This window comes from Tasmannia lanceolata, unplaced genomic scaffold (assembly GCF_043159265.1).
Source record: "Tasmannia lanceolata isolate RefF3 unplaced genomic scaffold, GAP_Taslan_0.1 ptg000012l, whole genome shotgun sequence".
Taxonomy (NCBI): Eukaryota; Viridiplantae; Streptophyta; class Magnoliopsida; order Canellales; family Winteraceae; genus Tasmannia; species Tasmannia lanceolata.
Window position 1 is genome coordinate 45503681 of NW_027518689.1, and position 13903 is coordinate 45517583.

The 13903-nt window shown below is 39.4% G+C and overlaps 1 protein-coding gene across 3 annotated transcripts; it reads left to right on the plus strand.

Moving 5' to 3' along the window:
* Positions 1–596: 596 nt before the first annotated feature.
* LOC143887405 (transcription termination factor MTERF15, mitochondrial-like) lies at positions 597–9842 on the plus strand. Of its 3 annotated transcripts, none has more exons than XR_013254158.1 (2): positions 597–2832; positions 9616–9842. XR_013254158.1 is itself a non-coding variant. In XM_077391495.1 (1 exon), the coding sequence occupies exon 1, from the start codon at positions 1114–1116 to the stop codon at positions 2254–2256; it is 1143 nt and encodes a 380-aa protein (XP_077247610.1). In that variant the 5' UTR covers positions 597–1113; the 3' UTR covers positions 2257–3010. The 3 variants fall into 3 exon arrangements, 1 of the variants encoding a protein (XP_077247610.1); XR_013254159.1 differs by lacking the exon at positions 9616–9842 and adding an exon at positions 8616–9504; XM_077391495.1 differs by lacking the exon at positions 9616–9842 and having other exon boundaries at positions 597–3010.
* Positions 9843–13903: the final 4061 nt, after the last annotated feature.

A 13903-nucleotide genomic window follows, 5' to 3' on the forward strand; every position in this document is an offset into this window, starting at 1 on the left:
CTACGGTTATAACATGTTTTGATATCCAAGATAAAAAAAACATTCTTATTTTCAAAGAAACCTGCAATCATACTAGATCTTGAAATATTTTTCATGAATTGTTTCCACTATACCCACTCAAGTTAGAATATTCTGATGGGTCCATCATAGCAAAGTCTTACATATAAATGGTAAATGTTTTGGATCATTGAAAGAACCCAACTTGTAATTATACAGGCCGTTCCTCGTCACCCTGAAGGTAGGACGATGTGTTGGTCCCGTCATATAGGCAACCTCCCGTGCGCGCAGACTTGTGTTTTGTTAGGCATGCATTACAGGAAAGTGAAGGCGACCGCATATTCTGAACATGACAAAACTGACCAGGTGGAAAATGACCGCATATTCTGAACATGACAAAACTGACCAGGTGGAAAATGCTATAAATAAATGAAGAATGGAAGAGGGATCGATCGGTGATTGGAGCAAAGTGCAGGACTTTGAGTGGCGCAAATGGGCGGTCCCCTCTGCTCCTAAAAGTAGAGAAGCTTCTGCTTGTAACATTGAATTTCGACATGCTTGCCCTATAGAGTAAGGCAAAGATGTAGTCTTAGTATCAACCGGGCAGCTGTGAAACAGTGCCCACTCAAGTTTTGCCTTGGAAAAATTTGGGCATGGATGACATAAGAGCCCAAGCATGGCAAATTAGATAAGCGTAATGTAAGCCCAAGCATGGAGTGCCATTATTGAAACAAGGGAGTGCCGCATGGATGACTAATCAGTTAATCATCCATAACATCACAAATCAAATGGGAGCCCACCAAATCAAGGGCTGTTATGAAATTGGATGTGAAACGTATACATTTCTACCCATCAAATCAAGGGACTCACTTGATGACTATTGAGAGGGTCTCATTGAGCAAAGAATTGGGTATTTCTTTTCAATCTCTCACATCCACGGAGGCATTAGGTTTTACATTCCGTACATTCCCATCTCTCATTCTCTCCGTCTTCCATCGTGGAAAGAGGAACTGAATTGAAGAAAAGACCAATAACCCATATCAGTTCTTGTCTTTCTACATTCTCCCAACTGTAAGTTTTATCTCTACTACTACCCTTTTCTTATTTTGGGTGCCAATGTTTCGTTATCTCTGCAGAAAAATTCTCCATGTCAGCACTAAAGATTCAAGAACACATCCCTATTTTGTTGAAAACCCATGTCTGAAATCCATCTCCCACATCTCAAATACCACTAATCAACAATCTTTTACAGTATCATATCTCATAAACTCATGTGGGCTATCGGAAGCAGCAGCTCTTTCAGCTGCCACAAAAGTCCAATTCAATACCACAGAGAAACCAGACTCGGCACTTGCCTTCTTCCAAAATCATGGATTCACCAAATCCCACATTACACATCTCATCACCAAGTACCCATTATTTCTCTTAGCCAATCCGGACAAAACCCTAAAGCCCAAATTTGAGTTTTTCTATAGTTTCGGCTTTACGGGCATGGACCTTGCAAAGCTCTTCACTTCAGACCCAGCCCTGTTACATAGGAGCTTAAATAACCAAATTATTCCTTCCTTTAATTTCATCAAAAGTATTCTTCATACCAATGACAACATCATCTTTGCTGTTAGACGTGCACCACATATTCTTCAATGCAATCTAGAGAAAGTAATGGCACCCAACGTTGCAGTCTTGCAAAATTACGGTGTTCCCAATTCCATGATTTCGAAACTTATCTCAAGCCATTCCAGAACGTTGAATCTAAATAATAGTCGGTTTAGTGAAATTGTTGCTATGGTTAAGAAGACAGGTTTCAATCCTGTTAAAGCTCACTTTATCGTAGCGGTCCGTGTAATGTCAGGGATGAGCAAATTGAACTGGGAAGGAAAAGTAGGGGTTTTAAGGAGCTTAGGTTGGTCTGAAGATGAGATTTTTTCATCTTTCAAAATGTATCCAGTGTATATGGTGATATCGGAGCAGAAGATTAGGAGAGGGATGGATTTCTTTGTTAACAAAATGAATTGTAAGCCCTCAGTCATATCCAGAAATCCTAATATTCTTTCCTATAGTTTGGAGAAGAGGGTTGTTCCAAGATGTTCAGTTTTGCAAGTTCTGATGTCAAAGGGTCTGATTAAGAAAGATTTGTGTCTTTCTCCCGTGTTGACAGCGAGTGAGAAGAAATTCTTGGAGAAATTTGTAATCAAGAATCAGGAGAGAGTTCCTGAAATTTTGAGCGTATATAAAGGCAAGATGGAGTTGTTGGGATAGAGATTGGGTTGGAAGAATGGATGGGGTTTAGAAATTGTTAAGTGTTTTCAAAATGTTGGCATGGTATACACTTTTCTCGACACTTGCCACTCAACAATTTTTGGTTTTGCCATTTGTTTTAAAGTACCAACTTATTTCTGCTGGAAGCTGTGTTGGAGATTGCAGTGGATTGTTAATCACAATCATTGAGCTTGTGTGTTCTGGACTCCACTTAATTTTGCTTGGCTAAATGATGTGACAGAAACCCCATTTTTGGAGACTTTCAGAACATATTTTGCCAGTGTTGATGTCTCATATCAAATTTAAAAACTGGGTTTCTTGGGTAAGATCTCTGTAGAATCTTGGCCTTTATCTTGGCACATACTCGAGAAGAAGCAGCTGGAGCTTGCAGCAGATGAATCATGTTGCCGCCATATAGCAGAGAGAATGCAATGCTTCTAAAGATTTGATATGAATGGAAAAGTGATCCCATTCAATCAAGCTTCATTTTCATGTAGGGAAAATGAATCTCTGATGGTTTTCTCATGGCCAGTTATTTTATCTTTTCTCTAGGGTATTTGAATGACAGAGTTAGAGGTAACCCCGAATTCTTAACTTGTTTAATTATGCTTCTTTCTTTACCTTTTAAAACTCTTACTGATTGTTCTATACTATCTGTTTGATAGGTCATGGGTTAAAGAGTACTCAACTGCATATATGTGGTTTGATTGATATCATGTCTTCATCAACTTAATTACATTGTTTTTTACTATCACACTAGTTACCAGCTTTTTTTTTCACCGGCATGTATTGCTATTCTGATATGAGTATTGATGAATTTTCTTTTCGTCAATCTTGTAATGTAGTAAATATATATATATATATAGGGCAAAGGTTTCCTGAGGTATCGCTCACCATGAGCAACCCTCTATAAAACACCAACTGCCTGTTGTTTGACTCATCCTACTCATTCATTCTATAGGACCTCACATAGATAGGGTGTCCCTAAGAAACCAACTCCATACCATAATCCTAACCATTCGATTTATAGGAGTTTAATTTGCAGCCATCCATTTGAAAACCTCCACTAATCATAACCATAACCATAACCCATAACCCTAACCCTAACCATAACCCTAATCCTACCTATAACCTACATAACCAATAGGTTGGATGACTCAACCAACTATGGGAAATGGGGTATCTAGAGGGCTGGTCACGGTGAGCAATACCTCAGAAACCTTTTTCCTATATATATATATATATATATATATATATATATATATATATATATATATAGAGAGAGAGAGAGAGAGAAAAGTGTAGCTACACATACGTGTAGCTAACTTAACTACACCAACGGTTTAAAATATAGTGAGCCCCACATTGTTTGGGTGATGCAAACCATTCATTTGATGGGCCCTCATATAGATAGGGTGTGCCCAAAAAATCAGCTCTATAGGATCATCCCAACCCTACGATTTGTGGAGGCAAAAATGGACGCGTAAAAACCTTCACAAATCTGTCCATTTTTGCCTCCACAGTTTGAAGGGTGGGGACGATCCTATGGAGCTGATTTTTTGGGCACACCCTATCAATGTGAGGGTCTATCAAATGAATGGTTTGGATCACCCAAACAATGTGGGCCCACTGTATTTTAAGCCGTTGGTGTAGCTAAGTTAGCTACAAGTATGTGTAGCTTCATTTAACTCATATATATATATATATATATATATATATATATATATATATATATATATATATATATATATATATGCGCTCTATATTTAACATTTCTGCCTACTGTCTGATGCATATTTCAGATATAGTATGATGTTCACCATGCTTGTGCACGTTCTGCAAAAGAACTGTGAAGTAAAATTTGACCCTAAATTAGTGGTTTCTTGATCCCTTTCAAAGAAATTGACAAATGTTCAAGGGAGATGATATTTTCACCCCCTCTGCAGTACGCATTCGCCCCCTTTATAACGTGAACAGTGGGCAACTTTAACGCTTTTTGACGTCAAATCACGTTAGGGGGGGGATCATCGCCCTTGTTCAAAATCAGGAATATATTTCTAGAATTTTTTAGAAAAAAAATACAGAAAATTAATGAAAAAATTGAAAATGGAAGCGAGTGGCATTTTGTGTGGCTATTTTGGTTTCGACGTTTAAGTGTTTTTACTCATTTATTTTGGTTGTTTCATTCCATCTTTTTTTTTCTTTTGAATGATAAAGAGGGCTACCCCAACTAGTTTGGGACAAAGGCTTAGCCGAGTTGACTTGATAAAGATAGCTTTCATTAAAAAGAGGAAGACCGAGATGGTCAACCCAAGAAATACATAAGATGCAAAAGAAAAGAGAAATAACAAAGATAATAACAATCATGGGGGAAGAAAGTCAAACAGCTCCAACCCAGCCCTATCTACACCATTTTTTGCAAGATTATCAGCAACACCATTGGCAGATCTCCTAATATGATTGAAAATGATCGAAGAATCTTCCACTCTATCTTGGATTTCGTCGAAAAAATGAGAAAAACTCCATGGTGGGACGGAAGAACCCCTAAGCCATGTAATGACGTTGAGAGAATCTCCCTCAAGCACCACCCTATCCATGCAATATCTTTCATTTTATGCGTTCATAAACAACTTGGACCTCCATCTCAGTAGAGTTAGCAACTCCTATAGGCTCTGAGTAAGCCCATATGACCTCACCCCTTGATATAGTCGAGAAAAAGAAGTTCAATATTTTTACCATAAAAAATTGGGATTATGATCTTTTGCCATTCAAAAAAAAAAAAAAATTGGGATGATGGGAGTTTCTTTAAAAACGAATAGACTTTGTAGATTTCCCAGAGCTACTTGGCAACTTGGTATTTTTCTTTAGTAGATTACATGCATTGAATATAGTATCTCCTAATAGAGTTGTTATTTGTATGTTTTGTTGAATAACATGTATTTAGGATAGTTTAGTGATTATTGGTAGGATAACATGTATTGTAGTCATGGTACATTGGATGCCCTATCTCCCTCCACGCCATTCTTCACAGCATCTTTTTGTTTTTCTCTCCGCCCTGTATATCTTTATCTCTAAATTTGTGTGTTGTGCAACCAAATCTCTTGTTTTTCTCACCTCATATCCCTAAAATCTCTTTGTTTTTAGAAAAAACCTTTATTTTTGTCCCTGTAACCCTCGTATCCCATTTTCTCTCTGTGCGATAAACTAAAACCCTACTTTATCTCTCAGATCTCCCTATCTCTGTGTATATGTTTGTTTCTGCAACCCTAAACCCTCTCCATGTATTCTTTGTTAATCGCAAATTGCGATTAACCTTGTCTGTTAATCGCAAGATGCGATTACCTCATTCCCCCTTCCTTGTGATTACCTTTGTTAATCGCATGTTGCGATTAACTTTCTTAGTGTAATCGCAATATGCTATTAAACATTCTCACCCTCTCTTGCGATTACTTCCTGTCTGGTTTTTTTTTTTTTTTTTGTGCCTTTGCTTTTTTGTAAACCCTACCTCACTTTTCCAGGTGTGATAATCTTTTGAGTTGTCTATCTTGTGATTAAAATTCCTGTTTTTATCTTTGTGTTGTGTTGTTTCATATCTTTTGTCTTCCTCTCCAAGGTGCCCACCAAGTGTTCGGTGAAATGTTCGAAAGAGATTTGGTGCCTTGGACGTCTTCTTCTTTCCATTGTTTAGTGTTTTCTAGTGAGGGGAAGTGTTGTCTAGTGTTGTCATCTCCTTCTTTCCATTGTTTTCTATGTCTTTTGGCTTGATGTCGTCTCTTTCTTTACATTATCTAGTGTTCTCTTCTATGTCTTTTGTGTTAATAGCGCACACCAAGTGTTTGATAAGATGTCTAAGAGAGGTTTGGTCCCTTGTTTGTCTTCTTTTCGTTGCAAGTTGCAGGTATTTGACCTTCAACTTGAGGCGGAGTGTTATCATGTTGTCTTCTTTGTTGTCTTCGTATTGTCTTCTTGAGGGAATGTTGTCTTTTTCTTAGTATTGTTTTCTTGGGGAGTGTTGTTCTTTCTCTTGTGGTTGTGTCTTTTCTTGAGGGAGAGTGTTATCGTCTTCTTTTTATGTTCTTCGTTCGTCCCCTTGGTGGTTGTTATCGTCTGCCTTGCTGTCTTGTTTCCTTATCTTGTCATCTTCGGGCTCATGTAGTCTCGCCCAAGGTTTTAAATTTCGGTTTTGGTACTCATTTCGGACCCCACCGAAATCCAAAAATTCGGGCCGAAATTTGGTATTTCGATTCGAAATTTCGGACCAAATTTTCGAAAATCCAAAACGATTTTTTTTTAAAAAAAGACATTTTCTCGAAATTTCGGACCGAAATTTTGTATTTCGCGCAATCCGGAATTTCGTCAAATTTCAGTTTCGACCTCCACCGAAATCCGAAATTTCGGATTTCGGTCGAAATTTAAAATCATGGTCTCGCCCTAGGGAGAGTGTTTTTTGTGTTCTCCTTATGTTCTTCGTCATGTTCGTTGTTTTCTTTCCATGCTTTTGGTGTAGTTTTACGCATTAGTTTCTGGCTTTATGCCTTATCTTTTCCGAGCGATGGTTTTCCAATCGTTGGTCGGCTCTCTTACAAGCGACGATTTCGGTTTTCTCGTCGACCTTCTTTTCCTGGCGATGGTTTCCCCATCGTTGGTCGGCTCTCTTACAAGCGACGGCTTCGTTTTTCCCGTCGACCTTCTTTTCCAAGCGATGGTTTTCCATCGTTGGTCGGCTCTTACAAAGGCGACGACTTCATTTTTCCTGTCGACCTTCTTTTCCAGGCGATGGTTTCCTCATCGTTGGTCGGCTCTCTTACAGGCAACATCTTTGTTTCCCGCTGACCTTCTTTTCCAGGCGATGGTGTTCCCATCGTTGGTAAGCTCTTTTCAGGCGACAATGTTCATGTCGTCGACCTTATCTCCAGACGATGGTGTCCCTATCGTTGGTTAGTTTTCTTCTCCCTCCTTTTCTTCATATCTTCAGGGGATGATATTCATGTCGCCGACCTTGTCATCAGACGATGGTTTCCCCATCGTTGGTTGATTATCCTCTTTCTCTTCTTCTTATCTCCAGGCGACGGTTTCCTTATTGACCTTGTCTCCGATGGTTTCCCCATCGGTGGTTATTTTCTATTGGCGTGGTGCTGCTTAACTGGTGTTTCTATTCGTGGTGCTTCGCCGTTTTTCATGTGCACCCCCTTGGTGTGCCTATTTTGCTTGCTAGACCGTTAGCTGGTTTCTGCCATGGCGCCTCTATTCCTTGTTGATATGTGCATCTGTTCGTCGTGCTCTCATTCCGGGGAGGCCCTCTGGCTCTGTTAGATCTCTCTCGTCGTTATGCTATTTCAAGGGGAGCTGCTCTTTTTTTATGGCCGTTGATCTCAATGCTGTTCATGGTAGCCGTTGTCTTTTGTTTATGCTTTTCATTATGTATTTACCGTATTACTGCGATCTAGAGAGTAAATGCCTTATTTTCAAGCCATTCACCAATCATCTTCTTTATCCCTAAATCATAAAGAGCACGGAACAAAAGATATAAAGGTTTTTGAACACTGAGGAAATTTAGTTAATTTACTTCCAAACAACAAACTAATGGAGGACTTAGGCACGTGAAGAATAATGGATGATGAAAGAGAAGACGTAGGACCAATTGTGCCTCTACAAGACACAAAATTTAAGTATGTGTAAGCTAGATTACGAAATGAGTTTTGAATGTATTTATCGAATAAAGAAAATATAGAAGACTCCCATGTTATATGGTCAAATTACCCGAGTCAGTGACACAAGGAAATTAACTTAATTTATGACACAAGGAATGTTAGGTTTACCTAAGTTAGCTGTAGTATCGTGGATGTAGAAGTATGACTTGTGGCTGTTGTGAGATCTTCAAAAGCTTCTCATACTCATCACATTAAAGTACAAATAAATCGCCTCCGAATGTGTTGTGAATTTTTGTGGAAGTATTTAGTTACATATCATCACATTATAAGAGACTTGATAGCCCATGCAGGCTGACCAAACTTGTCACAACACTTGTCTGAATTATGATTAGCATATCCACTATGCCCATACTTCTCATTTCTTTGACTTCTACCTGAAGAAACCCAATATGCAGAAGACCTGAAGTTCTTTATTGGTAAGATCTGTCCATGAACCGAGTCTTATATAAGGTTGAGACATGAATGAAATTTTGCCTCTATTAACTTCCTTCTTTGTCTCTTTAACAACTTTCTGTCAGTGGTTAATGGCTAATACACATCTAGTTTTTCTCATAGACCTCACAAAGTGTTATAGTACTCAATGAGGATATATTCTCAAATCAGTCAAAGATGAGCGATATTTTCATTGCTGGTATGTCTCTCTTACAGTGTCCCTAATTTCTTTGGGAGTATGTAAAAATACCGCATGTGCAATTATGGTTACATAATATTTTATGGCCAAGTCTGTGGACCATATTTTCCTCCATTGTAAAATGGCGAGGTATCTATGGAGCAAAGTTCTATGTAGATTTGGAATTTCTTGGGTCCTCCCAGCCAAGCTCTCGGAGTTAGTAGAAGGGTGGGTGAGACAGCGCATGGCGGGAGTAAAGGGAGGATGTTATGGAAGATTATCTTGCTAGCGGTAATTTGGGCCTTATGGAAGGAGATGAATGCACGGGTGTTTAGAGTGTGGGTGAAATCCCCTCATTTTATCTACATTAAGGTCATTACTCTAACAGTTGCATGGGATAGAGCTTTGCCTAGTTTTCGTTTTGTTTCAGCTCATGAATTATGGCAAGGTTGGGAAGTAGTTTGTAATAAATTCAACGGATCAAGTTTGGACAATCCTGAACCGGCGAGAACTGGTGGTGTCCTTAGAGATGAAGATGGGAATACTCTATGGGCTTTTTCGAGCCCTATTGGGGTAGTCGGTTCAAATGAGGCAGAGATGCGAGCGGCGTGTAATGGAATATTGATGTTGGAGCAACGTCGGTTAAACAATGTTATAGTGAGGGTGATTCTTTAAATTTGATTAAGTGGTTGGAGGGTTCTTCATCTCCTCCTTGGAGGTTTGCTCCGTGGATGGATGAAATATCTGACTGAGGGGTTGGTCTCGCTATATCATGATTTGTTGTCCTTTGATCATCTCAATCGGTGAGGTTTCCCCCTGATTTTTAGTTTCATTAATATAATTCCTTGCATTCAAAAAAAAAAAAAATACTATGGCGAAGTCATGAGCCCGGTTACTACAGAGATAACATGATTACTCTAATTAGGTCTTTTTTGGGCCTGATTAATCATCTGGGTCAATTGGGCCAATAGTGTGACACTGTATCATAAATAATTGTTTGATGAAACTAATCCTTTCTTTTTTGTACAAATGATGTAGGGAGGTGATATTGGCAACCCTTGAATAGTTGAATTCACTTGGACTGCCGTATATAGGTGTAACTAATAATAGTAAAAAATAAACTTGTTTTTTAATTGGGAGAAGAATTTGGGCTGTTATTTTAGTTTAGAAGAACCATGTGGTTCAAGCTGGGAAGTGATATCCACTCTCCCTTGTTTTAATGACGGCACTTCTCTTAAGACTTTTATGAGTGTACATTTCATTTTCAGGCTTGTATCATTATTTTTTTAATCTAGTTTTTTGGGTTGTGCAAAGAAGAAATGCTCACTGGTTAAATGAAGTTAGTAAGGGTGCAACATGGGTAGGGCTCAACCCGAACAGATGGGTTCAACGTGATTTTGGCTAGGGTTGAGGCCTTGGTAACTCGACCCGAACCCTACCTCCATCCTCTAATTTTATCTTGATGTTCTATGGGTTATTGTATTTTTCTGATTGGCCCAAGGTGAACCCAAACCAACCCTACCCAATGCCGGGTTAGATTGGTTGGGTTAGTGTTGAGAGATTTTGAGGTGGGTTGGGTTAGGGTTGACCGTCCTCAAACTGAGGCTTGGGTTTGGTTGGATTAGGGTTGACGGAATGCTATCTCGGGTTGGGTTAGGACTAGCCTCAACCCGATCCAACGCAACCCGAGTTGCACCCTAATCCAAACCATGGTTTTAAATTTCGAACGAAATCTGAAATTTCGGATTTAAGTGGAGACCCACACCGAAATCGCAATTACCTGAAACAGTATTTTATTTCGGCCGAAATTTCAATTCCCTGAAATTTCATCCAAAAAACGTGTTTTTTTTAATTATTTCGAAATTTCAGTAATTTCGGCCAAAATTTGAGTAATTTTGGCCAAAATTTTATATTGAATAAAATACTCTTTTTCTTGTTTCGCCAGGTTTTGGCCGAAATTTTGTTTTTCAAGGGGTCCAAAACTGGTACCGAAACCAAAATTTAAATCCTTGATCCAAACAACCTGACCCGTTTGTTTTTCGGGTTCTTTCGGGTTGAACCCGGTCCGAGTTGCACCCCTAGACTATGGATATAGGCAAAATTTTGGAACTTTTTCGTGGAAAATGAATTTTCTAGATTTTGTAAAACCGGTCTTCCCTTGATTTTTATCCAAGATAAAAAAATAATAATAATAAATAAAAAAATAAAAAAATTCCTTGTTTACAAAGAAACCTGCAATCATACTGGATCTTGAAATTTTTTTCCACACTTCGGTTTTAATCTCTCCACACTTTATTGAGAGGATCTTATTGAAGTGTTGATTAAATGGGTCCCATTAGTTCAATGATCAAAGGCCTTGCTGTCAATAGGCAATAAATTGGAAAGTTAGAATATTCTGATGGGCCCATCATAGGTAGGCCTAACAAATAAAATGGCTTGGATCATTAAAAGAACCCCACTTTTACTTATACCCACTAAAGTTTTGCCTTGAAAAAATCTGCGCACGGATGACATAAGGGTCTGTTCACTTGCGTTCCCGGGAGACCAAATCCGGGGAAAACACCTCTTTTTCCCGAGAAATCTAAAATTAGCGGTGTTCACTTGTCTTCCCAGGAAATTAGCAGTGGGTAGGTGGAAATTGAAAAAAATGAGTTGGAAATTGAAAAAATGATCTTGAGAGAAAAGTTTTCTCACGAGAGTGGGAAACCAAATCCCAATAAATTGGTGCGATCTGGTTTCCCGGGAAAGAGAAAGTGGGTTTTGTGAAGTGGGTTTTGAGTAAACAGAACCATCTCTCTTGGCAGCCCCGGTCCAATAGCTGGAACTCGAAGACCAAGTTGGACTAATGAGGAAACAGAACCATCTCCCCCCAAATCAGAGTGAGGAGATTGGAAACACAAAGGCAGATGATTGGGAAGTGAAATGAGAGTAGACCCTTTGGAAATCTCTTCAGAAGCGACCAAACCAAGCCCATAAGAGTCTCCCTCAGCTATCTTCAAACCCTTGTGAACAAAACCCCCTTCCCTCCTCACCCACCAAATCAAATCAGGAGGCTGTGGCACAAGTCGCGTATGATAAGAAGAAGCGCACGTTAGAGGACGGCAATGTGTTAGAGAGACTGTTGATGAGTAGATGAAATCCCTAGTCGCCATTAACATTTTTGAAGCTACCAAGTTCACCATCTTCACTCACGTATAACAATAAGATCGCTTTGGTTTTCATGGGCTCTGCCTCTATATAAGGAGATAAAACCCCAATATAAAGTGGGAGCAGCATTTGGTTGATCTGGACCGTCTATTTGATAGGACTTACGTTTAATATCCATTGATCCAAAATGCACCTCAATCGGACAATCCTAACATAATTTTGGCCGTTGAATTTGAAAGGTCTAAAACTTCTTTCGCATTCAATGACCAAAGTTTATTTTTTGGCCACTGGAGATCCAATGCAGATCCTACCAAATGGATGGTCTGATAAATCAAAATGGGTCTAGTGTGTGATAGAGTTGGCTTGAGCCATGCATCTCCAGTTACTATATGCATTAATTCTTCTAGTGGTTGGAAATACGTATTCTTCTAGTGGTTTTAAATTTGTTGTAAGCCCTCTTTACATTGAAAAAATGGAGCCTTGGGAAAAACTGAGATGGTTGGAAATACATATTCTTCTAGTGGTTTTAAATATCAGCGGTTGACCTATTTATGTTGTAATCCAAAATGGACGGTTTGGATCATCCGTGGTGCAACGCAATTTTGAAAAATATTGGTTTATATGCATTAATTCTTCAACAATCTATGGAAAAGTAGGAAGGAAAATGAGAACATGTATCTTACAAAAATGATTAAAATGTTTAAAATGATTTTTTATATTTAGGTTTCTCACCAATGTTTAATTGGCAAGTGAACAGGCGTAGGAAACCTTTTCCTGCACAATTTTTCGGGATTTCCTGCGCAAGTGAACAGCTGTGGGAAACCTTTTCCTGCACAGTTTTTCGGGATTTCTTTTCCTTTTGCCACGTCAGATTCTCGGGAAACCTTTTCTTTTCCTTTCCCGGGAAAACAAGTGAACAGAGCCTAAGGGAGTACTAATACCCGTTCATGGCAAATTATATAAAGTGCGATGTAAAGACTGGAGTGCCATTATTGAAACAAGGGAGTGCCACCTGGATGAGCTATATTGCCCATGTAAGAACTAATCAGTTAATCATGTATAGACCTGGCAAAAGCGACCCGTGCCCGCGGGTCGACCCGACCCACCCGCAAATTTGCCGGCACGGGTCTAAGTTTTACTGACCCGTCAAAATCTAACCCGCGGGTGACCCAACCCGCAAAAACACGGGTCGGGTCGGGTCAACCCGCGGGCACCCGCATTTTTACCGTATTTTTTAATTTTTTTGAGAATGTTATCAGCACTCCTGTTTTTTACGAGGGAACTCTTCACTTTATAAAAAGTACGGTATGGCCCGCACCATAGGATTATCCAAACCGTCCATTAGATGGGCCATAGCCTAAATAGGTTATGCCCCAAAATTATTTACATTGGTTGATTCTAACCCTCCGATCTATAGAGGGTTAGGATCAACCCTCTAACATTCAGATTGGAGGGTTAGGATCATCCTATGGAAATGATTTTTGGAGCATAACCTATTTAGGCTATGGCCCATCTAATGGACGGTTTGGATCATCCTATGGTGTGGGCCATACCATACTTTTAATAAAGTGAGAGTGCGCTAATAAGAAACAGTAGTGTTGATAAGAATTTGCTACCAAACTTCTCCTTTGGCAACTTCTCGGCATGTGGCCATCGGTGCAAAGATGTCATTACACAAAAAAAGTAAAATGCCTAAAGTTATAAAGTTTTAAATGGAAAATTACCAAGAAATGGTTATAAAGCTGTAAAATTAGAAAAAAAATACCAATAAAATATAAAAAGTGATGACAATTACTGAAAAAACATATGCATCAAATAAGAGAATTATTACCATCGCCATATTTGGCCCTATTCGCGGGTGACCCGCGGGTTGACCCGTCCCACCCGCGGGCCGTGCGGGTCACCTAAATTCTGACCCGCAAAAATGCCCGCACACGCATCACCCGCGGGTTGACCCGGCCCGACCCACCCGTTTGCCAGGTCTAATCATGCATAACATCACAAATTGGAGGGCAAAATTGGCCGATGACCACTATGCTGGCCCCCACCGAATCAAGGGTCGTAATGAAATTGGATGTGAAACGTGTACATTTCTGGGCTCATCCCTGGGGCCCACCAAATCAAGGGACACATGTAATGACTAATGAGAGGGTGGAGAGTTACAATTCTCATCTAGCAA